Source organism: Eptatretus burgeri, chromosome 3 (assembly GCF_056783735.1).
Source record: "Eptatretus burgeri isolate ZD-2024b chromosome 3, Ebu_testis_v1, whole genome shotgun sequence".
Taxonomy (NCBI): domain Eukaryota; kingdom Metazoa; phylum Chordata; class Myxini; order Myxiniformes; family Myxinidae; genus Eptatretus; species Eptatretus burgeri.
In genome coordinates, this window is record NC_140963.1 from 85,596,129 (window position 1) to 85,623,516 (window position 27,388).

Consider the following 27,388-nt stretch of genomic DNA (forward strand, 5'->3'; position numbering starts at 1 on the left):
ATAATCAATTTATTTGGTTGGAAAGCAAATAATCAATTTATGTGGTTCGAAAGCTCATAATCGATTTATTTAGTTGGAAAGCTAATAATCAATTTCATTGGTTAGAAAGCTAATAATTAATTTATTTCGTTAGAAAGCTAATAATCGATTTATTTGGTGAGAAAGCAAATAATCAATTTATTTGGTTGGAAAGCAAATAATCAATTTATGTGGTTAGAAAGCTCATAATCGATTTATTTGGTTGGAAAGCTAATAATTAATTTATTTAGTTAGAAAGCTAATAATCGATTTATTTGGTTAGAAAGCTAATAATCGATTTATTTGTCGGAAAGCGAATAATTGATCAACTCTGAACAAAAACGTGTCCATATAATCATGGAAATTGCTGTTTTAAAAGCCCTCCTTTCCTCATTGAGATTCACAGACAGACACACAATATGATTGTAAAGTACAACCTGTTGACTTTTAGTTAAACCCGTCAGGAAAGTGATGGGCAGGCACACTTATTGTGAATGAAAACAACCACACTGAGATAGCAAGCAGTGTAACTTGGTGTCAATGACCCTCCAAGAAGACCAGACCACTTGCTACCCGCACTCCCTGCAAGAAAGTCATTTTTTTTCAGAGTGCCATCGATAACTCGCCAACACATTAATGTAAAATAGAATAATATTTATAAAAAATAAAGTTTAAAAAAAAGACACCATGGGATCATTATCCTCCACCAACCAGAGCTAACAGATGGGACGTCCAGTTTAATGCCAATCCTAGGGACGGTACACATATTGATACCCTTGCAATTTACTCACAGGTAAAAAGGATAATTTCTTTTAAACGTTATGGAATCTTCAAATTATTTTGACAGGCAATGTATAAGGGAATCCTCAATGGGTTGGTTAAGAAGTCTCAAAGAGATTGAGATTAGAGGGTGTTAGTGAAGTATAAACTGTGTTTGAGGAACTTACACTACCCTAAATGTACCCAATGCACACCTTGAGTTACCTTATCTTATTAACCATAATTCTTGAGATCACCTGGGATCTCTGTGTTGTGATACCTGTGAAGCGACCATGGTGTGGTCCTGTAGTGTTGGTGCAGGGGTGCCACAACCTTTGAGCCGTTCCCATTCATTCATCGCTGCAAATAATCACGAGATAAATGCTTCTTCATGAAATCAGCTAAATGATGTCACAATTGTATCCACTATACAGCACAGCATGACCATATACAAAGACAACACACCATTTATGAAAATGTGTAATTATCGTGGCAGAGCTTGTACCTCCCAACACAGGAACGGAAGTGACATGTCAAAATGTGTTACAGAAAAAGCACAACAGGATACGAGTCACAAGCTCGGCTGAAAGTGTCCAAAGCTGATGAATGCCTGACAGGGTGCTGCAGAAATGATGCACTTACCTTTAAGCTGTCTGTGTTTAATTCTCAATCAGACTATAAGCTGTCTGGTGATTTGCAGACCAGGCGTTGCATCACAGTGGCAAGACCCGAGGGTGAATGTTGAGCTGGGAGCCCTGTCTGCGAGCATTATTTAGTGGATATGAAAGATCCTAAAGTGTACTTTGCAACGAGTTGGTGGGTGACCGCCGGTATCCTGATCAAGTTACAAATACTTGGCCAAGTCACCTCCAGTCGGACGTCAGGCCCTGACGTTGTATGGATTCAAATGAAACTTAGTGGACAGTTTGTGTGTGTGACGAGGATGAATTGATTCGATTTTGGTGAGGATACGGATTCTAGTGGGGGGAGGGAGTGAGTAAATATAATTTAGTTAATAATCCTTCTTGTCTGCACCAGAGGTCAGGAAACCACTTGCACTGTGGCATGTGTACAGGCAAAAGTCATAAGTCATCATTTGTGCGTATGGCCTGACTCTGGGTACTACCAACGCGTATTCAAAATTTGGTGGTCGACCCAACCCTGTTTTTTATTTATTTATTACGCACACGCGCACACACACACACACACACACACACACACACACACACACACACACACACACACACACACACACACACACACACACACACACACACACACACACACACACACACACACACACACACGTCAGAGTCCTCCGTAACTCCAAAACCATGAAACCTATCAGCCTGAAACTTTGCATGCACACTACGAAAACTCCAAGGAAGTGCAAGAGTGAAAATTGAGTGTTTGGGTTAATTAAAACACCACTTTTGAAGAAAACGAACGGCCGTATATAATTATATCCTTCATCAGGCGATCCCTGGCCACTTCACTCTCTGGGTCTTAAGGAGTTTCCTGGGTTACCTCACTGGGCCTGAAGCCACCATGTTTTCTGGCCTGCTCAATCATGCCTTGACTTGGAACAGCCGGCAACGATTTCTTAACGATAAAGTTGTTGTTTTCACTTTCCTCACTCCTATTATTGAATGCCTGTTCACAATAGCTATGAATCGTTGTGTACATCACTTTTGTAAGTACGAAAACCTTTCAAATTAGGAGCTTGGAGCAATTTAATGTATTATATTGTTGTGGTTCTAAGAACCGCATGCCTCCAAGGCAATGGCATCCAATACATAGTGGTCCCAAGACAGTTATTCCATTAATATACGTTTAGATAGTCCCTTCTCTTTTGTCTCGTGGGTCAAATGGGACGTGTGTTGTGGGGATCTCGTAGCTAGGTTTGCTTACACCGACATGACATGAGGGACCGAAACGACCCTCGGCCGGTCGTCAGGTCACGGCCCGGGGGTTCTTGCAAGGCAATTCATGATGCGGAGTTCGGTGTGGGCGATTCATATCATCCCGTGAGGTCGGAGCGAGACATGTTCACGGCTTGGGGGCCATATTGCTGGAAGTGGAATGTTACCGCTTCCGGCCATCGTGGCCGGGCTGCAGGGGGGGCCGGAGCCAGAGCACCCGATTCAGGTGACGACACATCGCTTCGAGGTGGCCCCCCCACCCAGCGGGGCCGTTCGTTCTCTCTCTTCCCTTCATCTCCCACTCGCGCCGTACTTCATCATTGCCCGGACTCCGCCCTCCCAACCCAAGTCCCTCCTTCACGCCGACGGTCATGTCTCAATGCAAGCTGCACGAAGCCCTATGAAGCGAGAGACGACGCACCAGCTGTCAGGGAGGTATCGCACCACGGAGCAGCCCCCCAAACGTATTGGTGGTACTTTTGGGCAATCAATTGTACAAGGTACTGATGGGGAAATGTTCCTTTTTAAACAAATGTCTTCTTTTTAATGTACTCACTGTTTCATTTTACTGATGTACTCACTGCTCTTAATATAATAAATTCCTTATGTTCAGTTATTCATTTCCTTGTATTGAAAAGTAAATAATCACATTGCCTTAAACCAAGTGTATTTACTGGGACCTGTAACCTAATGTTTTATCTCACACCTCTCCTCCACTCCCTTCCTGTCTGCTTGTAGTATCTTGTTTAACAACCTTTTGACCAGTAAAATGCCTTTTTCGTGTGAAACCAGTCTCACCAAGGCCAGCTGTAGGTCATCATGACCAAACTTTTCTCTCCCTCTCTTTGTTCTCCCAGGCCCCTCCACTCCTACCAAGGCATATATATCTATCCGAAAATGTAAGCTTAGTTTAGTGCAAATCAATGTGGATGTTACCATGTAATCTCAGTGTTTTGGACTCCGTGGTATCGCGTAATAAATGTTCATTGATCAAATGTACTTTCCTTGTTTTCAGTGGGATTACTTGTGTATTGCGAAATTGAGTAATAGTATTTATTAACTAACTAATAGTCGGTTATAAATTCCACAACAGGACCGAGAGACCATAGCCTCAACTCCTCTCCCTTCTTGCTTCAATAACTTCTCTTCATCGGGGTGTGTGTGTGTGTGTGTGTGTGTGTGTGTGTGTGTGTGTGTGTGTGTGTGTGTGTGTGTGTGTGTGTGTGTGTGTGTGTGTGTGTGTGCGTGTGTGTGCATGCGTGTGTGTGTGTGTGTGTGTGTGTGTGTGTGTGTGTGTTGTCCTGGCACCTGTCCCCGCAAGTTAAGATTGCAGAAGATTATTATTTTGCGTTAAGTCTGCTTTGTGTCTGCTTTCCTAAGTTGCTTGTAATATTGCCGCACCTCTCGCTGTTCTTTATATCCCTGCATTACACACCCCAATAAAACTATTAAATGTGCCAACAACCTTTCCTCGCCCCATTGTAAATAAATTATTATTAGAAATGTTCCCAGCTCGTTTTTGTCTTTTCTTTCATTGATCTGGCATGGTCGGAATCCTAGCTTAGCTGGGGCTTTATTCCCAACGATCCGTTCCTTTAGCTGGTACGTCCTTGGCAGTGTTGCTCAGCTGCATCCGATCCGGTAAAGTGATCCAGTTCGGACAAGGCGTACTGAGGGCGTGTCCTCCGGTAATTATATCACGTGATTAATTAGGTAACCCAGTTAACCCAAAGACAGCAGGACCCTCGGTCATGCGGTTGAGTTATTGGCGTCCACGGTCAGTTAGCGACCCGGCGCATCACGGAATTATCCGTGTGCGACGGCCTACAATTCCGGGAAATCTGGTGGGAGCCGCGATAGCTTCCCCCCCCCCCCCTCATGGTCTTCGCACCCGACGCCCAGCCCGCAACAATATGATTCGATTTTCCACGATCTAATCTCACGGACGAATTTAAGTATCATCAAAATTTTATTTCGGTTTTGAGGATCGGATATTGTCTGGACTAAATAAGTGTCAAAATCTGTTGTGAAATTTGATAATTATAAGACTGCTTATTTCTTAAATGCAAACCCTCCTCCATACATACACAAGAAAATGTGTAATTTCCAAATCATTAAACTTATCTTTTTCTCCTGTTTGGAGAATTATATTGAGTGAACAAAAACATTTAGGAACGAAACAAAATTAACCAGCTTCATTGAGCAATATGATTGAATGCATTCACTGCGAGACCCCGTGCCCTGTCCCCCAGAGGGACTGCTATCCATCGCGTCTGCCAGATCTGCGTCTATGTTTTCGGAGGTTTCGCGAAGTGCTCTTCAGGAAATCGAACCAAATCTGGTAAAAATACGACCCGTGGGCCCTGGTCAGTTCCGACTTCATCGATATTGGATATATTCATTAACAGTCATTGTTTTTATTCCGGCCCTAATGAACTTCATACTCATTACGACTCATTATCTTTCTTCTTGGGCAAAAATTCCGAAAAAAAACGCTGCGGTAAGGTGTAGACATTGTTCCATAGAAGCGTTATACCATACAAATAGCAAAAACTACAAATACTCTTGGAGTTTTATGACTTTGAAGATTAATTGGCCCTAATGAACTTCATACTCATTAAGACTCATTATCTTTCCTCCTGGACAAATATTCGGAAAAAAAAAAAATCGCTCAGACAAGCCGTAGACATTGTTCCATAGAACCATTATACCAAACCAGAAGCAAAATCTATGAATAGTCTACGAGTTTTAGGACTTTGAAGATCCATCGATTGGAGACAAATCTGAAATTTATTGTGGGAGGTTCTCCGGCATCTCCCCAAGTATCATCCCTCCGAGTTTCAAGTCATTCTGACCACAGGTTGCAGAATAATGATCGAAAGATTGATTGTGGACAGACGGATCGACGGACATGGACCCCCATTTTATCAGTCGCTTCCTTCGGAACGGACGAACAAACAATAGCCGAACCGATGTACCACGTGATGCATGCACATCCAAGCAGGTAAAATGGCGGATTTTCTGCAAGGTTTATTTCACGGGTGATTGAATTTTGCAATGTCTCCAGGATTGTTCTGCATTAAGCTGAAACTCTTTTATGGATGAAGTCATTCTGTGAATGAATTCATTGTATTTCATTCACTGCTGCGTGCGTGGTGAAGACAGGCTTTAAAGTTCAAGGTATCCTTTCTGGTATGCAGCGACAGCCTGGCCAACCATTCCAAATGAACCATTTAATTGAAGTGCTTGCATGAGTGCTTAAGCCACTTGCCAAGCGCCCATTGTCGATTGCAAAGAATAGTGTTTGTGAACGTATCGCTGAAACGTCCACATAAATCGAACGTTGCTTTTCGGTGAAAGCTGCTCAAGGTTTTTGGGTTGTTTACAGTACGTACTGGAGTTGGTAATCAAACTGACTCCAACCTGCCGATTCCCAAAAAAATTCAGATTGTGTGTGTGTGTGTGTGTGTGTGTGTGTGTGTGTGTGTGTGTGTGTGTGTGTGTGTGTGTGTGTGTGTGTGTGTGTGTGTGTGTGTGTGTGTGTGTGTGTGTGTGTGTGTGTCCATTATGAACAACATATTGTTTCTGCAAACTCCCCTCCTCCCGCATCTCCTCCCGCATCTCCTCCCGCATCTCCTCCCGCATCTCCTCCCGCATCTCCTCCCGCATCTCCTCCCGCATCTCCTCCCGCATCTCCTCTCTCTCTCTCTCTCTCTCTCTCTCTCTCTCTCTCTCTCTCTCTCTCTCTCTCTCTCTCTCTCTCTCTCTCTCTCTCTCTCTCTCTCTCTCTCTCTCTCTCTCTCTCTCTCGACATACCCGGACGGTAGTTGCGCCAGGGCGGTGTGCGTCTCAGGACGCGCCCGGGCGGTGTTCGTCTCCGGACGCGCCCGGGCGGTATTCGTGTCTGGACGGGAGTTTTTCTCCGGGCCGTGTTAATAGTATGACAGGTTGAAAATTATTTTGTCTTCAGACATTATTTTGTTTCCATCTTCACTGTTATTCTATGCAGAATCATTTTGATGAGACGGTATGAATCGGAATAAACGCTCCACCACATATCAGCCTTCCCTTCCTCTCACCTCACACCGTCTTCCCTTCCCCCACTCCTCCTCGCTCCCCCTCCCTCCTTTCTCCTTTCCCCTCCCTGCTCTCTCTCCCCCACCCCTCTCTCCCTTTTTTCCTCCCTCCCCCCTTTAGTATTACCAGGTGGTATTTGCTTGTATTTCATATAGTAGGGTTGATGAATACCATGTTATTCATGTCACTTTAATTTGCTCCTAATGTGTTTTCTGTACTCTAATTCAGAGGGTTTTTAAAAAGTTTATAAGTGGTGTTGTTACCTCCACCACCGAAGGTGGAAGGAGGTTATGTTTTCACTCCTATTTGTGACCGGGATATCTTAAAAGGTTACGGACGGATTCGGATGAAACTTGAGCAGGTTGGATGTGTGACAAGGACGGATCGATTCGATTTTGGTGACGATCCAGATGGGAGAAATTTTTTTATCTTCCAAGTGATTCTTCACTAATGAGACAAAGGGCCAAAAACAATATAAAGCATGATATTTGAAAACTATGACATGGATGATGTGGAAAAAAATAACAACATGAGAAAAACTTGTGGATGGATGATGACAAAACTTAGTGTATAAAAAAACAAAATAAGAACAAGCTGATTAGCGATCCGATTGTTCGATCACCATCAGATGAGCTGATCTTGCGATCTTCTGTGTCCGTCGCATTAAAGCTCCAGGTTCTGCTTCTTTCCTCTTCCCTGACGGAAAGGAGGGCTTTTAAAACAGGAATTCTTAAGATTAAACGGACATGAGTTTTTGTTCCAAGTCAATCAGATTTTGGTTTAGATCCAGATGCAGATCCAGCAATCAGTGGAATACAAAATGTGAACTGTTCAATCTGGCAGAGGAATGCGATCTACCAAGTCTTCACCCCTGTCTGTTTGTTTGTTTGTCTGTGTTCAGGATATCTCAAAAAGTTGTTGACGGATCCGGATGAAATTTGGAGGACAGGTTCGGTGTGTGACAAGGACGAACCGATTAGAATTTGGTGAAGATCCGGATCTCATAATTTTTTTAAGTGATTCTTCACCATTGAGAGATAGGGCTAAACCGATATATAGCATGATATCTCAAAAAGGTACTGGGCCAGATATGTCATCGTGGATCAGGCATTATGGAGCGGAGGTATGCGCTCTACCGAGTGCCCTTCTACTTTGTTTGTATTTGACTTCTATTCACTCCTGAACCGCTGGACAGAATGTTGAAAATTGGTGGTTGAACTCGGGAGGCGCATGATAAGGTTTAAGTGTTACATCAAAGCCCAGGGTGTGGGGGTTCATGGCGGGGGGACGTCCCCAATTTTATCGATGAAATTCATGTCATGTTGGGCCTCTCTGTGCATAACTAGTGCCTACCAGTTGCTTCGCTGAGGGGTTTAATCAAACGACTGCATGTTGTACTTTAGAAGCACATTGTATGTTTATCTGCGAGTCTCAACAAGTATGTAAAATGAAGTGAAAGATGAAAAAAAAAAAAGGATCTTTTATAACATGTAGTCGTTGATGCTGCTGTGGTTGTTTGTGTGCTCATTCTGTGTACTGTACTATTATATAATTTTTATATCTCGTCAGATATTACTATATATCATTTTGCGATCTTGTCTGTCCGTCAAACTTTATTGTTGAGGGTTCCTGCTCTTGCACCGTTGGAACCGCTGCATTAAAGCTCCAGGTTCTGCTTCTTCCTCTTCCCTGATGGAAAGGAGGGCTTTTAAAAACAGGAATTCTTATGATTAAACGGACCCGAGTTTTTGTTCCAAGTCAATCAATTATTAGTTTTCCAAATAAATATCTCCATTATTGGCTTTCCAACTCGACAGCAGGAATGTTTTCGAATTAAACGTGATAGACATGCACAGGCGCACTTCTCCTTTAAGTAATAGACGCTTGGAAATCTCGGAGCACTTCCTCATGGAAGCCGCAATAGTCATATAACCGAGCTAATCTGCAATATACAAATTGAATACGTATCTCCATAAAGCGTACGCATCACACGTCAATTCACAATTTTATTCCTGCCCGATACGTGGCCCGACCTGTGACCTCTAGCAATGGGTGTGAACAGTGTGACCACTCCTCATTTTCATAAATGCCAAGGTGAGCCAATGAAAAAAGCCAAGAATTCACAAGGTTTCGGAAAAGCGATGATAATAGAAAACCTATAGAAAACCAAGACGCCAAGGTAAACAACGGATAGCCAAGATCTTGTGAAAAAAAAGCCAAGGAGTGGTCACACTGGGTGTGAACACTTTACCCCCATCCGGAGTCGAGAACTAAGTTTAAGCGCAATTTTACAGAGTAGGTCTGACATCATGGAATTGGGGGAATTAACCTGTCCGTCAGGATGGGGTTTTTTTTCGCTGGTAAGGCAAATTAATCATGAAGTTCCTCCGTTGTTCCACTGTATGTACGAGGATAATTGCATTCCATTGCCGAAGCCATTTGCTGCTGTAGCATGCCGGTAAAACTGGAAAAGTGGGTAAATGTGACTCGGTCCATGTGCACATACCAGGATATTAGTAAGCAATCTGATGTGGAGTGGATAACTTCCTTCAAACCTCTTGGTCTTTCCATGAGCCTTGAACAACACTGCTTGGATCACTCGCAGAGGGGAGTAGAGGAAATGGGAGGGGGTGGAATGAAGAAAGTTTTCCCCACGTCAAATCTTGAAGCCAATTTTCTTGTCAATCGTTTACCATGATCTCGTGACTCGTGAGCCAATGTCATTTTTTGCTTTCGCTGCCGGACAACCCTGATCAGGGGTCCGGTAGGGTCAGAGGTCCGGTAGGGTCAGAGGTCCGGTTGGGTCACTTCATTTTTTTCCATCCCCATTGAGACTCGCCGATGAACGTACAATATGTTTGTGAAGTGCGACATGCCGTCTCAATTTCCCCTTTCACTGGGATCACTGCCAGGATAAGGGGGCACCGTCGGGAGCTTGGTTTTCTGCAGCTGAAATCATGAGAATATTGCTCATTTTGATCCGGATCATTGTCTGATTACATTTATAAACGTCTATCAATTAATGGTGACACCACATTTCGGGTGGGATACACGAAGGTGTAGTAGGGGACTGTTGTCTGTAGCAAAGGAAGAGGGCTACTGAAGGGCATTGCCCCCAGGGGTCTTGAGCCGTCACTGTCTTGGATCATTTTCAGGGTTTGTTTCATCATCATCATCATAATCATCATCAGGTCAGTGGAATTGAAGGCAGTGGTGTAGAGGAGCTTCTGGTCTACACGATGTATGGCACTTGGTTAAATCGGTGCTCGGTGCTAGTTTAGAGTGCTCACCCAACCAAAGCTTGGCTCGACCCCGTTTGAAAACTTCAACAAACAGCATCCACACGACCCCAACACTCCGGGGAAGACCGTTCCCATGTTTATAACGACCCTCCGGCATCCACATGACCCCAACACTCCGGGGAAGACCGTTCCCATGTTTATAACGACCCTCCGGCATCCACACGACCCCAACACTCCGGGGAAGACCGTTCCCATGTTTATAACGACCCTCCGGCATCCACACGACCCCAACACTGCGGGGAAGACCGTTCCCATGTTTATAACGACCCTCCGGCTAAACAACTTTTCCCGACGTGAAAATCTTAACGCCGGTTGTCTTGGTGATGGTTTCCAGAGATCCCGTGACGCGCGACTCTCACTGCCGGACAAACCTGGTCTGTACCGCCAGAGGTCCTGCAGGGTCCGTGAGCCGGCGGTCCCTCCGTGGATAAACAGCTCTCCGCGTTGCACGCAGCACGCGTGCCTCGAGCGCTGGACAGGGGAGGCAGCCGCACGGACGGGCGTGCGCGACTCGTCCACAGACAGACAACGCCACCCGAACGTCCCCGACTCCATCGCAACGTCTGTTTCGCGCCTTTTGCCTTTCGCTTACTTGAGTCATCTCAACCGACGATCTTCCATCTCAACTCTGGCCTTTCCAAACCCGCCCACGTTTAGCGTCCCGCCCACTTTTAGGATCCCGCCCACTTTTAGAGTCCCGCCCATTTTTAGAGTCCCGCCCATTTTAGAGTCCCGCCCATTTTTAGAGTCCCGCCCACTTTTGGAGTCCCGCCCATTTTTAGAGTCCCGCCCATTTTAGAGTCCCGCCCACTTTTGGAGTCCCGCCCATTTTTAGAGTCCCGCCCATTTTTTAGCATCCCGCCCATTTTTAGAGTCCCGCCCATTTTTAGAGTCCCGCCCCTTTTTTAGGATCCCGCCCATTTTTAGAGTCCCGCCCATTTTAGAGTCCCGCCCATTTTTTAGGATCCCGCCCATATGTTTCGTTATTTTGTTCTTCACACCCACCTCACACTGTATTTTCTTTTCATCTCTTTATCATACTCCTCTTGCTCAGCTTTCTCTACTACAAACTGCATAAGCTTGGCCTATACCCTTTCATTATTTCGACCTGTTAATCTCCCTTTTATATCTTAGTTAACGAGCTTGGTTAGCATGTGCAAATGAAGCGGTGTATCGGGTGGCGTCGTCACGCTGGTGTACGATGATGTAATTTAAATTCGTGCGATGTATTTTAATTTCACAGAAAATATAACGGGATAATTGGTACATAATTACAATATTACATTACAATGAGGTGAACTGAAGAGGGGAAGCCCTGATTTACCCCTTTAATTTACCCCCCCCCCTTTAAACTGTGGATTACTGTACATCGTTTTCGCCTCAACAAGATCACGTGGAGTATTTTCCAACCTCGTGTGATCTCCAGTTTGGTTCTGCGATCCACTCAATCTCTGGCCATGTGGCCGTTCGACGAAGCCGCGGACGAGCTCGTCCTTGAGCGCGTCGAGTGGCGGAGAATCATGTCCCGGCGTGTTGAGGTAATCTCCCTGTAAATGGCGTCCATTCCCCAAGCTAACGCGGCTCTTTAACCCCTTCTCGTACACTATGTGACTGTGTTTATGTTTTTGAGACGGGCCGGCCGGGAGGAGGCGCTGCAGTTCCGTTTGAACGTCTGGTTTGGTCGGAGCGAACATTGCGGTTCGTAGGTGTCCGCAGGACTGGCAGGGGTGGTTGGGGGAGGGTGGTTGGTGGGGGAGGGGGAGGGTGGTTGGTGGGGGAGGGGGAGGGTGGTTGGTGGGGGAGGGCGGCAGGGGTGGGTGGTTGGGGAGGGCGGCAGGGGTGGGTGGTTGGGGAGGGCGGCAGGGGTGGGTGGTTGGGGAGGGCGGCAGGGGTGGGTGGTTGGGGAGGGCGGCAGGGGTGGGTGGTTGGGGGAGGGCGGCAGGGGTGGGTGGTTGGGGAGGGCGGCTGGGGTGGTTGGGGGAGGGCGGCTGGGGTGGCTGGGGAGGGCGGCTGGGGTGGCTGGGGAGGGTGGTTGGGGGAGGGCGGCTGGGGTGGTTGGGGAGGGCGGCTGGGGTGGCTGGGGGAGGGTGGTTGGGGAGGGCGGCTGGGGTGGTTGGGGGAGGGCGGCTGGGGTGGTTGGGGGAGGGCGGCTGGGGTGTTCCTGTTTTGCAGTGTTATATATATATATATATATATATATATATATATATATATATATATATATATATATATATATATATATATATCCTATAGGAGTTTTTCATCATAATTTCTGATCTGACAATGTTTTTCACAATACTCGTTCTGTAAAATGTCAAATTTAAAAAATCAAACCTCTTGGGGAACGCCCCTAAAAATTCTGCCGAAATCTACTGAACGACGCGTTACCCACATGACGTCATCTCCAGAACAACAAAGGCTGCACGTAAATTACTCGGGTTGGTGGTCTACGTGATTGTATTGTCTTCCTGTGTGTTTCCACATTCGATTGGTCGACTCAAACGCTTCGTTCATTTCTGCTTTAAAAAAAATCAAACATTTGGTTTTGAATAATGGATGACATTGACTTTCATTTGTCTGGTTGCGACAGTGAGTGTGAGAGAAATGAAGGATTTTGGTCTGAATCAGATGGAGAATTGTTGGATAACGTAGTCGCGGGAGGTGAAGTTCAGGCAGCTGGAAATGGAATACGGCCTTACCAGTTCGAGCCCAAACAAGACAAGCAGAGGAAACTGGCGATGAAATTCCCGGAGTTCATGATGATCGAGAGGACATCGAAGGAAGACTTGGCAATAACAACTGGTTAGACTAAATCCTATTCATAATTCAATAATGTAAATTCAACTTGCATACTGCTCGATATCTGAAATATTTAAGTGAGGTGACGTGATCAGAGCAGCGCAGCGGACATGTTGCTCCACGACAAATGAATCGCAAGCAAGGCCGGCACATGTCATCGGCCGTATCTCTCCATGCATCAAACGAAGCAATCTCGCTGTCTGGATATGATGAAAACTTGTGTGCAGAACACACCTTGTGACATAATTGTCTCAAGTAGTCCGATAAATCTGATGTTCTGTTGCATTTTTATTTATTTTATTCCCACTTTCGTCAGGTAGCACCAGTAGAAAACAATGAAGAAAAGAGAATAATAAAAGAAAGCTACAGCACATCAGATTTATCGGACAAGTCTCGACTCTAAAGTTGACAAGTAACTTGTATTAGCATGCACACAACGTACAAGTCAATACGTAAGAGTCCCGAGGCTATGAGACCGTGTAATAGGACAGATAAATTTGTCTTTCATAGTTGTACCAACATATTTTTCCCTGTTCATTTATTACAGCATTTTGGCTAAATGTTAATGAACAGCAAGCCAATGGAAGCAGGACCTTCACTTTAGAATAAACCCATGTATGTCGAGTGCAGCCATACCTGGCTTGCATGTCTGTGGAATCGTACCTATCCCAGCAGGCTGGTTTCAACGAACAATTCAATAAGCTGCAAAATGTGGGTGCAGGTTTTTCATTGTTTGATTTTAAAATTATCTCCTTGTGCCTTGAAATGATGAAATATTAATCTTTGGTATTTTACTTGTATGTCCCTGTAAGTTTCTTTTTTAATGGAAAGGTTCAACAGTCACATTTTATATTTTGTGGACATGGTATAGCCCTTTATTGTGCATTCATGTATTGGATTTGTACACGACTACGACAAGGTAGTAAAGGGATAAATAATTGCCTCGTGATTGTTGTGCATACACGGCTCAGAAGCAGAATTTATTTTCCGCAAAACACTCACAGGAATTAAGACGATCAGTGAGATAGCAAACAAATGTGCACAATTCATTTGTATGTACTTTATACAGTGCGCAACGTCTAATCAATCCACTCTGTGCGAGTCGCGTTCTGGAGATGATGTCAACGGTCACGTGACCTGCGGTTTGCTGAACTCAACTTTTTTGAGGGGCGGGGCATAGCAAGTTGTGAAAAGCACTACAAATGTTCAAAATATTGGTCTAATTATCCCATTGTTGATTTAAAAAAAACAAACATGGGTGATTTCTTCACTGGGAAGGTCAAATTAATATATAAATAACCAGAAACTTTTGAGTGTCATGGGACCTTTAATGCACATAACCCGGGGATTTTTTTTTTTTTACGTATACAGTTGCCTATACACCGCCCAAATAAAGATATATGCCAGAAGAACGTGTTGCATGCTTGGACCAAGATCACCTGCATGGCAGGTATTCTGCTCATGTATTATATGCATGAAATCATTCCAACTCCTAATTTGAAAACTATAGCTTGAAAAACGTTGTATCCAGCGATTTTTTTTTTTTTTTTTTTTTTTTTTTAATTATTATTATTATTATTATTATTATTATTATTATTTTTTGCCCGTATGTAGATGAGGCATTCAGTGATACGAGTGAGGAAAGTGGGGGGGGGGGAGACCAATGCAGTCTGGTCCAACTCAAGGTATTGTTGAGCAAGCCAAACAAAATGGTGAATTAATACCCCAGTGCGGTAACCCAGGATGTGCCTAAAGACCCCATTAAAGTGAGGTGTCTGAGGATGTGCCGGATAAAGGATATAATTAAATAAGGCCGTTAATTATCTTCAAAAGGGGTGTTTTACATTAACACAAACACTCATTTTTCACTCTTGGAGTTCCATTAGTATGCATGCAAAGTTTCATGGTTTTGGAGTTTTGGAGGACACACACACACACACACACACACACACACACACACACACACACACACACACACACACACACACACACACACACACACACACACACACACACCTCTTGGTATTGATTTTAAAACTATGGATTATATTTTTAATAGGCCTTTCGAGTGTGTACATGACGTGCCGGGTATATGACCCGCGTCATATTTGTTAAGTTCTAAAAGCCGGCGACCATTTTGGAAAAAAAATAAAATAAAAGGGGCTTCGTCCTTCCTTTAAAAAAAAAAACAATCACAGACAACTGGTATTTTTCTATTATTATTATTTGGTCTTAATCTATGGATGGAAGAACGGCGTCAGGAGGAAGGTTTTGCATTTTGAAACTTCAAATGTTTTCAAACTGAAGGAGACGGGACTTCAGACATTAGAAAGGAGGCTGTGGGGCAGGGCAGTGAAAAACACACACACACACACACACACACACACACACACACACACACACACACACACACACACACACACACACACACACACACACACACACACACACACACACACACACACACACACACACACACACACACACACACACACACTTTTTCATCGGTACCAAATTGTTCATTAGGATCTACTGAATGAAAAAACAAATTCTCCCAGAAAACGAATCATTGATACTTTGTCAAATTTAGCCGTTTCCATGACCACCAATGGAAAATGGAACCTGAGCACCCAGTCGTAAATTGAGCATATCTTGCTAAAATTTTATGATCCAATTACAAAACTGGTATCAAAATAGAGGTCATATGTTTCCCCTTGATCACCTCGTGTCATGTTAATTGGCAAATTTGCAATTTTACTTAAAATTCAAAACTCATCAGAAATTAGAGGTAAAGAGAGGTAAAGATGTGTATTGAAGTTGGGCAGCATCAATACATTCCCAAATTCAAAACAATGACCATGATGTCCACTTTAATTACCTCTGCCACCTAAGGTGGACAGAGGTTATGTTTTCACCCCTGTGTCTGTCTTTTTCTTTGAGCACAATATCTCAAATAGTTACGGATGGAATTGAACGAAATCTGGTGGATGGGTTTGGTGTGTGATGAGGATTCATCAATTAGATTTTGGTGAAGATCCGGACACCAGAATATTTTAAAGTGATTCTTCACCATTGAGTGATGGGGCCAAAAACGATGTAGTTGGAGATGGATTATGACAAAACTAGGTGGATGGGTTTGTTAGGTGATGATAAATCGATTTGATTATAGGTTAAGGTCTGGATGTGGGTCCAGCCTATCGGTGGGATACAAAGCGTAACATTTCAGCATGGCGGAGGTATATGCTCTACCGAGTGCCGTTATAGTTGACACGAGAATTAGAACCTGCAGTTTAGCAGTACTTTGGTCTAAATTTAGCAATTCGGAATCTCATCCCAAGCACGCATGTGCATTCACGGCAAAGCAATCATTTCAATCGGTCAAAAATTTTTTTTAAATCATTCCAAACAAGAAACTTACTGAAGCAGGCACGAAGAACTGATTTAACGTGTTAGAGAAGAAGTTGTAAAATAGGTGCATCAGCGGTGGTAAACTTCCAATTCTATGGTTTATTTATTCATTCATTCCTACAGCCTTTAAAACTCATTTTATTTCAATGGAATTATCTATTTGAACACTGTGGAATACAAATTGACTTGCTTGCACTTCCAAAAACCTTCAGTTCAGCATTACTTGGGAAAAATTTTACACCGTCTCAACCAATCAAATTTGCAGGAGTAACAGTGAGATTCAAACAAAATGGCGGTGCTTCGTGATGCAGTGGCAGAGCTAACTTCATCCAAAAGATGTTTGTTTTGTGCATCTTTTTTCTCAAAGATAATTGTAAAGTCGTCAGTTTCTCTGAGAAGGGTTGGCAGAGGGTTAGCTCTGGACTGTTCCGTTTGATCCATCGGCATCACATAGTTACCGTCACACCTGTTTTTATTTTTTGTTTTGTCTAGAGTCTTTAAAACTGTTATTTTATTTCAATGGAATTGTAGACTTGAACACTGCAACTGCATATCCAAATCACGTAAAAACTATTCACAGTTTATGGACAAAGCCAATATGGATTGTTATGTTTTTTTTTTTATGTTATGTTTCGCACCGAACAGAGTTCATGAATATGAAAAAGAAGCCCCCGAAACATAAACGGTCCCCAAAAATAACAAAATAGCTGTCGGTAAAATTAACCTCGGCATTTCCCCCCCCCCCTCCCCATAAAGTGCCTTGGGGAATTTTTATTTTATTTTGAAGGCTGATCCATGGTGTCTCTTCGATTCTCGATTTTACCAAGTTCCAAGAGAGGACGAACCAAGGTCTTAAACATGGGGATGAGGATTTTCTCATTCATGTTTGTTGTGTCCAGTTCGTATATCGACTCGATAGATGCTAATCTCGCTTTGGGCACAAGAGGGCGTTCGACGATTGGATATGGATTCAGGAGAAAAGAAGCAAAGGAGAACTATAACAGCACTCGGTAGTGCATACCTCCACCTTGCTGAACAGTTTACGTTTTGTGTCCCACTGAAAGGCCGGATCTGCATCCAGACCGCAACAAAAATCTAATCGGCTTATTCTTGTCACCGACCCAACTCGTATACCAAGTTTTGTCATCATCCATGCATAACTTTTTGAGATATTATGTGATGTAATCGTTTTTGGTCCTATCTCTCACTGGTGACTAATCACTTTAAAAAAATTCTTGTATCCGGATCATCACCAAAATTGAATCGATTCGTCCTTGTCACACTCCCAACCTGTCCACCAAGTTTCATCTTAATCCGTCCATAATGTTTTGAGATATCCGACTCGCATACAGACGAAGAAAGAGGTGTGAAAACATAACCTCCGCCCACCTTAAGTGGCGGAGGTAAAGACGATGGTGTATGAAGTTGAGCCTGTGTATTGTATGCCTGTGGAAGAGATCTGATTTTTTGTAAGTCTAAGCTACAAATGCAACGATATGGGTGATTGCTCTCCTGATCAGGCCTCGAGTTTGGTTTCCTCGGTCCACTGCCATGGATACGTGCCTGTGGAAGTACAATTTGTTGTCGTTTGGGGGTGGGGGGTTTGACTCTGAGGTCCCTGACTTCAGTCACGTTCTCTATGGTGTATATTTGGGTCCTGTTGTGCTTACAAGGAATATTATAAGAGGTTTGCATTATTTAGAGGTGTGTGTGTGTGTGTGTGTGTGAAGGAAGGGTATCGAGACGGAGCACATGCTGGCCGAGAGTGGGCACTACAACGCGGGTTCAACATTGGGTTCGCTCAAGGAGCGGCCACAGCAGTCGGTGCGAAGCGGCTGGAAGGTGTGCTGGGGTAAGGAATCAACTTGAAGGGAAACCAAACAAAATCACCCAAAAACTTTCCTTTAATAACTAATAGAACACTCCATTAAACAGCAAATATTTTTATGAATAGCATGCACATTAAAAGATACAAATGCACTGGAAAACAATTAGCTTAAGGGATGTGGGGAGGAGTTACGAGTTAACCTCCGCCATCGAAGATCGGAGGTTACTGTTTTCACCCCTTTCTGTTTGTTACTTACGAAATCTAAAGATTTCGTAAGTATATTGATGACTTCCGTTTCTGTTTGTTTGTTTGTTACTTACGAAATCTTTAGATTTCGTAAGTATATTGATGACTTCCGTTTCTGTTTGTTTGTTACTTACGAAATCTAAAGATTTCTCAGAAATTAGAGGTAAAGAGAGGTAAAGATGTGCATTGAAGTTGGGCAGCATCAATACATTCCCAAATTCAAAACAATGACCATGATGTCCACTTTAATTACCTCTGCCACCTAAGGTGGACAGAGGTTATGTTTTCACCCCTGTGTCTGTCCAACTCTAAAGGTTTTGTAAGTATATTGATGCCTTCCGTTTCTGTTTGTTTGTTTGTTTGTTTGTAGGCAGGATAACTCGAGAACCGAAGAAGCTACCAATGTCAAATTACACCACATGATTCAGGAGGGTGATGGCTAGTGCTGATTAGATTTTGGTCAAAATCGGTCAAAGGTCAATGTCACAGTGAGGTCAAATATTTGATTTTTGATGGTTTGGTACAAATAACTCGAACGGAAGAAGCTACCAATGTCAAATTACATCACGTGATTCAGGAGGGTGATGGCTAGCGCTGATTAGATTTTGGTCAAAGGTCAAGGTCACAGTGAGGTCAAACATCCAAAAAATGATAACTCGAGAACGGAAGAAGCTACCAATGTCAAATTACACCACATGATTCAGGAGGGTGGTGGCTCGCGCTGATTAGATTTTAGTCAAAATCGGTCAAAGGTCAAGGTCATAGTGAGGTCAAACATCCAAAACATTCGATTTTTGTTGGTTTGGGACAGAATCATCGTCGAAACTTCTGGTTTGCTTCTCTGCCTTCTCTCGAGACAGCTTTAATTTGACAAGGTCAGAGGTCAAGTTGACGATTTCGTAAGTACCAGTCCATGACTGCTTGTTTGTTTGTTTGTAGGCACGATAACTCGAACGGAAGAAGCTACCAATGTCAAATTACATCACGTGATTCAGGAGGGTGATGGCTAGTGCTGATTAGATTTTGGTCAAAATCGGTCAAAGGTCAAGGTCACGGTGAGGTCAAACATAATTCCGTAAATTCATGTGGAGAAATGGAGTATTTTTGCTTCGCTCGATGTTACGAGTTCGTTTTAACTTCGATTTTAATTTTGTCTTCGGTTTTTGCGATTGCTTAGGACGCTTAAAACTCGGTTCTCGAAATTCTGGTAAAAATCGGATGTTTTGGAGACGTTTTAAGATTGTATAAAAAATATTTCGCTCGACGCGTCACGGGTCGTCCCATGATGCAGTGCACTCGAGCAGACGCATCGTTGAGTTACGTTAAGTTATAATTGCGTGGAGAAATGGAGATTTTTGCTTCGCTCGACGTTACGAGTTCGTTTTAACTTCGATTTTAATTTTGTCTTCGGTTTTTGCGATCGCTTCGGACGCTTAAAACTCGGTTGTCGAAATTCTGGGAAAATCGGAAGTTTTGGACACGTTTTAAGATTGTATAAAAAATATTTCACTCGACTCGTCACGGGTCGTCCCATGATGCATTGCGCTCGAGCAGACGCGTCGTTGAGTTACGTTAAGGTATAATATAATTGCGTGGAGAAATAGAGATTTTTGCTTCGGTCGACGTTACGATTTTTGATGGTTTGATACAGAATCATCGTAGAAACTTCTGGTTTGCGTCGCTACCTTCTCGAGAGACAGCTTTTATGAGACAAGGTCAGAGGTCAAGTTGATGATTTCGTAAGTACCAGTCTATGACTGCTTGTTACTTACGAAATCTAAAGATTTCGTAAGTATATTGATGCCTTCCGTTTCTGTTTGTTTGTTTGTTTGTTTGTTTGTTTGTTTGTTTGTTTGTTTGTTTGTTCGTTTGTCGGCACGATAACTCGAACGGAAGAAGCCACCAATGTCAAATTACACCACGTGATTCAGGAGGGTGATGGCTAGTGCTGATTAGATTTTGGTCAAAATCGGTCAAAGATCAAGGTCACAGTGAGGTCAAACATCCAAAACACGATAACTCGAGAACGGAAGAAGCTACCAATGTCGAATTACACCAGGTGATTCAGGAGGGTGATGGCTAGCGCTGATTAGATTTTGGTCAAAATCGGTCAAAGATCAAGGTCACAGTGAGGTCAAACATCCAAAACATTCGATTTTTGATGGTTTGGTACAGAAAATCATCGTAGAAACTTCTGGTTTGTGTCGCTACCTTCTCAAGAGACAGCTTTTATTAAACAAGGTCAGAGGTCAAGTTGACTATTTCATAAGTGCCAGTCTATGACTGCTTGTTTGTTTGTTACTTAAGAAATCTAAAGATTTCGTAAGTATATTGATGACTTCCGTTTCTGTTTGTATGTTTGTTTGTTTGTTTGTTTGTTTGTAGGCACGATAACTCGAGAACGGAAGAAGCCACCAATGTCAAATTACACCACGTGATTCAGGAGGGTGATGGCTAGTGCTGATTAGATTTTGGTCAAAATCGGTCAAAGTCACAGTGAGGTCAAACATCCAAAACATTCGATTTTTGATGGTTGGGTACAGAATCATCGTAGAAACTTCTGGATTGCGTCGCTACCTTCTCGAGATTCAGCTTTTATTCGATAAGGTCACAGGTCAAGTTGACAATTTCGTAAGTACCAGTCTATGACTGCTTGTTACTTATGAAGTCTAAAGATTTCATAAGTATATTGATGCCTTCCGTTTCTGTTTGTTTGTCGGCACGATAACTCGAACGGAAGAAGCTACCAATGTCAAATTACACCACGTGATTCAGGAGGGTGATGGCTAGTGCTGATTAGATTTTGGTCAAAATCGGTCAAAGGTCAAGGGCACAGTGAGGTCAAACATCCAAAACTCGAGAACGGAAGAAGCTACCAATGTCAAATTACACCACGTGATTCAGGACGGTGATGACTGGCGCAGATTAGATTTTGGTCAAAATCGGTCAAAGGTCAAGGTCACAGTGAGGTCAAACATCCAAAACATTCGATTTTTGATGGTTTGGTACAGAAAATCATCGTAGAAACTTCTGGTTTGTGTCGCTACCTTCTCAAGAGACATCTTTTATTAGACAAGGTCAGAGGTCAAGTTGACGATTTCGTAAGTGCCAGTCTATGACTGCTTGTTTGTTTGTTACTTAAGAAATCTAAAGATTTCGTAAGTATATTGATGACTTCCGTTTCTGTTTGTATGTTTGTTTGTTTGTTTGTTTGTTTGTAGGCACGATAACTCGAGAACGGAAGAAGCTTCCAATGTCAAATTATACCACGTGATTCAGGAGGGTGATGGCTAGTGCTGATTAGATTTTGGTCAAAATCGGTCAAAGGTCAAGGTCACAGTGAGGTCAAACATCCAAAAAATAACTCAAACGGAAGAAGCTTCCAATGTCAAATTACACCACATGATTCAGGAGGGTGGTGGCTCGCGCTGATTGGATTTTGGTCAAAATCGGGCAAAGGTCAAGGTCACAGTGAGGTCAAACATCCAAAACATTCGATTTTTTGATGGTTTGGTAGAGAATCATCGTAGAAACTTCTGGTTTGCGTCGCTACCTTCTCGAGAGACAGCTTTTATTAGACAAGGTCAGAGGTCAAGTTGACGATTTCGTAAGTACCAGTTATGACTGCTTGTTTGTTACTTTCGAAATCCAAAGATTTCGTAAGTATATTGATGACTTCCGTTTCTGTTTGTTTGTTTGTTTGTTTGTTTGTTTGTTTGTTTGTTTGTAGGCATGATAACTCGAGAACGGAAGAAGCTACCAATGTCAAATTACACCACGTGATTCAGGAGGGTGATGGCGAGCGCTGATTAGATTTTGGTCAAAATCGGTCAAAGGTCAAGATCACAGTTAGGCAAACATAATTCCATAAATTCACGTGGAGATATGGAGTATTTTTGCTTCGCCCGACGTTACGAGTTCGTTTTAACTTCGATTTTATTTCTGTCTTCGGTTTTTGCGATCGCTTTGGATGCTTAAAACTCGGTTGTCGAAATTCTGGTAAAAATCGGATGTTTTGGAGACGTTTCAAGATTGTATAAGAAATATTTCACTCGACGCGTCATGGGTCGGCCCATGATGCAGTGCGCTCGAGCAGACGTGTCGTTGAGTTACGTTAAGGTTTTGCGTCTGCGCGCTGACGGTTTTTTCGATAAAGATGGTGTTTAAAATCATTTTTAATCCCAATAAAGGTTATCGTCGCATGCCTGACTCGCTAAGCCGTCGGATTATGTAAAGATTGTGGGTGGATGGCCGAATATTACGGTTTTGTGACTGATAAAATAATATTAAATAAATGCGTGGAGAAAGAGATTTTTGCTTCGCTCGACGTTACGAGTTAGTTTTAACTTAGATTTTAATTTTGTCTTCGGTTTTTGCGATCGCTTCGGACGCTTAAAACTCGGTTGTCGAAATTCTGGTAAAAATCGGATGTTTGAGACGTTTTAAGATTGTATAAAAAATATTTCACTCAACGCGTCACGGGTCATCCCATGATGCAGTGCGCTCGAGCAGACGCGTCGTTGAGTTACGTTAAGGTATAATTGCGTGGAGAAATGGAGATTTTTGCTTCGGTCGACGTTACGATTTTTGATGGTTTGATACAGAATCATCGTAGAAACTTCTGGTTTGCGTCGCTACCTTCTCTCGAGACAGCTTTTATTAGACAAGGTCAGATGTCAAGTTGACGATTTCGTAAGTACCAGTCTATGACTGCTTGTTTGTTTGTTTGTTTGTCGGCACGATAACTCGACAACGGAAGAAGCTGCCAATGTCAAATTACACCACGTGATTCAGGAGGGTGGTGGCTTGCGCTGATTAGATTTTGGTCAAAATCGGTTAAAGGTCAAGGTCACAGTGAGGTCAAACATTCGAATTTTGATGATTTGGTACAGAATCATCGTAGAAACTTCTGGTTTGCGTCGCTTCCTTCTCGAGAGACAGCTTTTATTCGTCAAGGTCAGAGGTCAAGTTGACGATTTCGTCAGTTCCAGTCTATGACTGCTTGTTTGTTTGTTTGTTTGTTTGTTTGTGAACAGTATTGTGGAAAAAACTCCTCGACGGATTTCGACGAAACTAGGTGGGGGGGGGGGGGTTCGGTGTGGTCCAAGGAATATGCCATTAGATTTTGGACTTGGTCCCCTCCCCCCCTTAAAAAAAAAATTGTTGGAGAAAAGAACTATAACTCAATCAGCACTGTTGGCATCATATTTAATGAATAAGATATAAGGTTCACTTGAGTGACCCAATAGTATTGGCGGCGGAGGTTTTGCACTCTCCCGAGTGCTCCCCCTCTAGTTGTTAGTTATTTTTATAGCCTGGTGTTGTTTTAGTGGTTAGGCTGGTGGGCTTAGGATCTTAGGGTCCCGAGTCCAAGCCCTGTCAGCCGCTGAATTAACACCAGGTGGGATTCCGAGGTCGGCTGGTAATAGGGGCATTGCATCAGTGGTGCCCCCATACTCAGTACCAGTGGCAATACACCATTGATCATAGCCAGTTGAAAGCATGAAATCATGCCACCACAATAAGTGGAAGTATTAAGAAAATAAAAAATAAAAACGCCTGACGGTCACCGCAGGCATGTTTTCGGGTTGTCTGTACGTACGACAATCTGTGCTAATTTTCTCTGTTTTGTCTGCAACCGCTTATCCAATTGACATGAAAGTTTCACCAGAGGTGCAACTGCTGATGTAAAATGTTTAATAATAATGTCATAGATCACATGTAGCAGCCATGTCAGAAAGAAGGAAAAACTTTGTACCTCTGAAACCGCTCCATGGAAAAAATTGAAACTTGGCAGAAAAGTCAGGTTTCAGCAGGGCACACACAGTCTGCCAGGACACCTCCTCTTGTTAAACTCCCAAAATCCAGTCTCACTACTCACCTCCACTCATTTGTTCATCTAATTCTCTCACCTGTGGAACCAACTTCCACAGTCTGTGCAGTTCCATTCTTCTCTCCTGGTCTTCAAGACAGATGGTCACCACTACCTCGTCATCCCCCACTCATTGACAATTTCTTCTGCCAAAAATCACCCCATTCTGAAGTACTCCCTTTTTCCAGGTTATTGTGATTATTTCACCCTACCCCCTCCTTCTCCTTCACCTCTTGTTGGTTGATTTTCTCCTTTTCTGTTTTATCACAACTTTCCCCTTTCTCTTCTTGCTGTGTTTCATTCAGCTTGTGTACAGCTTGTTCTCCCGACTCCCCTATGTATCCCTCTCCCATTGATCTCACTCTCTCTTTCCACGACTCTGTTGTTGGTGTTTCCTCCTTTCCATTTTGTTGCCTTCCACGAGCCACGATCTTGTATTAAAAAAAAAACATTCCTGTTTGCCTTTCCTGTGAACAAATATGTATTTATGCATTTTAATTGTTGCTTTGTCAGACTCCTATTTTTCCACATTTGGGGTGAAGTGATTCAAAACTTAATATCAGTTTGTGATTTTGCAAGGCGGGCATTTCAAATTCCAGATCATGTTATCATTGCATTAACAATCAGGGTGATTAATGGATTCTTATTATTATTTTGTATGCAGCACAAGGCTGTGAGGTAGCATCATTGGTACGGATGTGGCTGTGCTGCTGATGCAATTCCCTCTGGTGGTTCGGGCAGAAATTTGGAATTTCGCCATGGGGCTGGCGATAGCTTGCCTACTCTTTGCGAAGGACACCATGGGATCTTTAACATCCACCAACCAACTAATGCCGGCAAACGGGACTCCCGGTTTAACGTCCATCTGATAAACACCACACACATTGACGAATTAGTTTGCTTGTGAAACACCGGGATGACAGTTTATACCTGGGCCGGGATGGAAACCCAAGCTGGACAGCTTAGAGGCGAGTGTGCGTACCGCTCGGCCATCCTATTAATGGTTTAGAAGATTGCCCATTAACTTGCTCGGTTATCTTCGCAAGCTTAATTACGTGGGGTGTGACACGTGGTTTCCATTTAATTTGGTTCCTCCTGACATTCTAATTCCCGTGCAGTATGGCGTGACGTTCTGTACCGGATGGCTTGTTAGGGCCGACATACATTTACTTGAATCACAATCACAGAAGATATACATGTACTTCAATGTGAATAGTCTGGACATTCGAAGGTTAATCAAAAGTACCTTCGCATGAATAAAAGGATGTTTGGAGATATCATTGTACCTTCACATGGATAACACAAATTGACACATTGGCCTTAAATGCAACAAGAGGCCATGATTTGGTGGTGAAACGCATATTGATTCTGCAAGTAATGTGTAATCTACATGCTGGTAATTATTAGTGGTTAAAAATGTTAATTAATCGTGAAATGTCGCAAGATACAAACAGATATCGGACATCTGTTAAAATGCTCGACTCTCCAAAGAATTGCTTTTAAATTCCCAGCTATAACCTCCATAACATGCATTTTCAGAGCATTGTTGGCGTGGACGGAGCAGGGAGAAGTCTGTCCGGCTCTTGCCGTCAATGTGCGTCATCTACACGCCACAGCTATAAAGCTGTCTGCATCATTTCAAGCACACCTCCTTACACCTGACACGCAACCTATACACCCAGCAGAGCTGGGAGAGTTTCTCGAAGCAATGGATATCGGCAATACCAGCCAAGCAGAGCCAAAACTCGGAACGCGACGCCATTCTGAACAGAGGGACGTTGAATATCTAACAAGTCAACTGTGTGATTTGCAGAGAGAAACTAAAAAGCTGATGCACTGCTTCGGCCTTGCACCAGATGTGGTTGAACAATTGCTACCGGAAGAAAACTTCTCATCGCCACATTCGGGAACCTAGGATCTCTTTCTGGAAGAAACTGTGTGGTGTGGCGAAGACCTTTCGAGTGTGATAATTACACCATCGCTGCAGTTCTGTTTGCAGTCCGAGCAGGATCTTCCACAGTGACCTTTTTTCCCTTTTTTCATCCGTTTAACATCAGACATCCTTTTCTATGCATGCCAAGCAAACTTGTGAAACAATGGGATAAAAAGGTACTTGCAATTCTTCCAGATTATGGTGAGGTTGCAATTCTTCCACAGAAGTGAGGTTCTTCTACTACTTTAACAGTCCTAATTTGTCCCACCTTCTTGGGGGGAGGGGGGGCATATAGGCAATGTTTTTGACCCAATCTTTCACAAACCAGCTGACTAGGCCAGACATTCAACTGAAGGTGCAGGAATTTGTAATTTGTCCAGTGTACCAGAAAAAACTTGCCTACTCTTCTCAAAGGACACCGTAGAATCTTTAACGTCGACCTATGATCAGTGCTGGCAGGCACGTGTTCCAGCTGATGGCAGGCAGATGTTCCGGCTTAACATCCTCCGAATAGATTCCATGTAATTTGGCTCACCCTGCCTGCAAAACACTAGGAAGACAGTTTATAGCTGAGTCGAGATTCGGCCCAGGGTATAGACAAAGACCTCAAAAGGCAGGTCTGCCTACCTCTCGGTTATGCTGCCAGTCCTCTTTCACAACGGTACGTAAAGAAATAGCAATGACAATCTACCTGCACACAAAGGGAGGTAGAAATCTTATAGGCTCTCCAAATACATGGAGAAAGCAAAGAATGGAGTGGGTGAAGTGGTCTTTTTGTTGGCCATCTCACTAATTTACAGCCTTAAAATTCTCATCTTTGTCCATAGTGGAATCATCCATCATTCCCTTAAAAAGGCAGACCTGTGTCTCGATCAATGTTGCAATGCATTGGGGTACTACATAGATTTAACTTTTAAGTCCAGGTAGTTGTAGGATTTTGTCAAAATCACCTTTCCATTTTATCAATGCATGGTATCCATAGACAAGTGCTGAGATTTGTGAAATTGTGGGTAGTGAATGTGATGAGAGCAGAAGGGCCAAATGAACATTTATGTTCAGACTGTGTAACCAATAAAATTTAAGAATTCACATTTCTAACATCAGAAGAGAAATGTGGTTTATCATGTACTTTGACCCACTCATTGCAAATTTTTGAAGTTCAGGTACTTGAACCATGGTATCCCCACTGCAACTTAGATGCAAGAATTGTGAAAAGCTTTTGGT

The 27,388-nt window shown here is 43.1% G+C and overlaps 2 protein-coding genes across 6 annotated transcripts in view; one reads left to right on the forward strand and one right to left on the reverse strand.

Moving 5' to 3' along the window:
• Positions 1-10,749, reverse strand: part of LOC147030358 (kelch domain-containing protein 3-like) — a 63,874-nt gene extending 53,125 nt beyond the window's left edge. For 2 of the 5 annotated variants that reach the window (XR_015056322.1, XM_085874318.1), the window contains exons 1-3: positions 10,450-10,749; positions 7,399-7,472; positions 1,058-1,137 (exon numbers count right to left, since the gene is read on the reverse strand). Coding sequence is in view for 4 of the 5 variants with exons in the window: in XM_085874318.1 (XP_085730444.1) it covers positions 1,058-1,137; positions 7,399-7,472; positions 10,450-10,679 (384 nt within the window). In the remaining variant the exon portion in view is untranslated. The remainder of the gene's footprint in view (positions 1-1,057; positions 1,138-7,398; positions 7,473-10,449) is intronic. The other 3 variants (XM_085874317.1, XM_085874314.1, XM_085874315.1) reach the window with 3 other exon arrangements.
• Positions 10,750-11,406: 657 nt separating this feature from the next.
• YAE1 (YAE1 maturation factor of ABCE1) lies at positions 11,407-27,292 on the forward strand. Its single transcript, XM_085874320.1, has 3 exons — positions 11,407-11,616; positions 18,016-18,137; positions 25,771-27,292. Exons 1-3 carry the CDS (start codon positions 11,536-11,538, stop codon positions 26,144-26,146), a joined length of 579 nt encoding a protein of 192 aa, XP_085730446.1. The 5' UTR covers positions 11,407-11,535; the 3' UTR covers positions 26,147-27,292.
• The last annotated feature ends 96 nt before the right edge of the window (positions 27,293-27,388 follow it).

Excerpts from the sequence above, each read along its gene's own strand:
- YAE1 (XM_085874320.1), top strand. The coding sequence starts at position 11,536 with ATGTGGCCGTTCGACGAAGCCGCGGACGAGCTCGTCCTTGAGCGCGTC. Across the intron at positions 11,617-18,015 it reads TCATGTCCCGGCGTGTTGAG|GAAGGGTATCGAGACGGAGC; the intron begins GTAATCTCCCTG and ends GTGTGTGTGAAG. Across the intron at positions 18,138-25,770 it reads CGGCTGGAAGGTGTGCTGGG|AGCATTGTTGGCGTGGACGG; the intron begins GTAAGGAATCAA and ends ATGCATTTTCAG.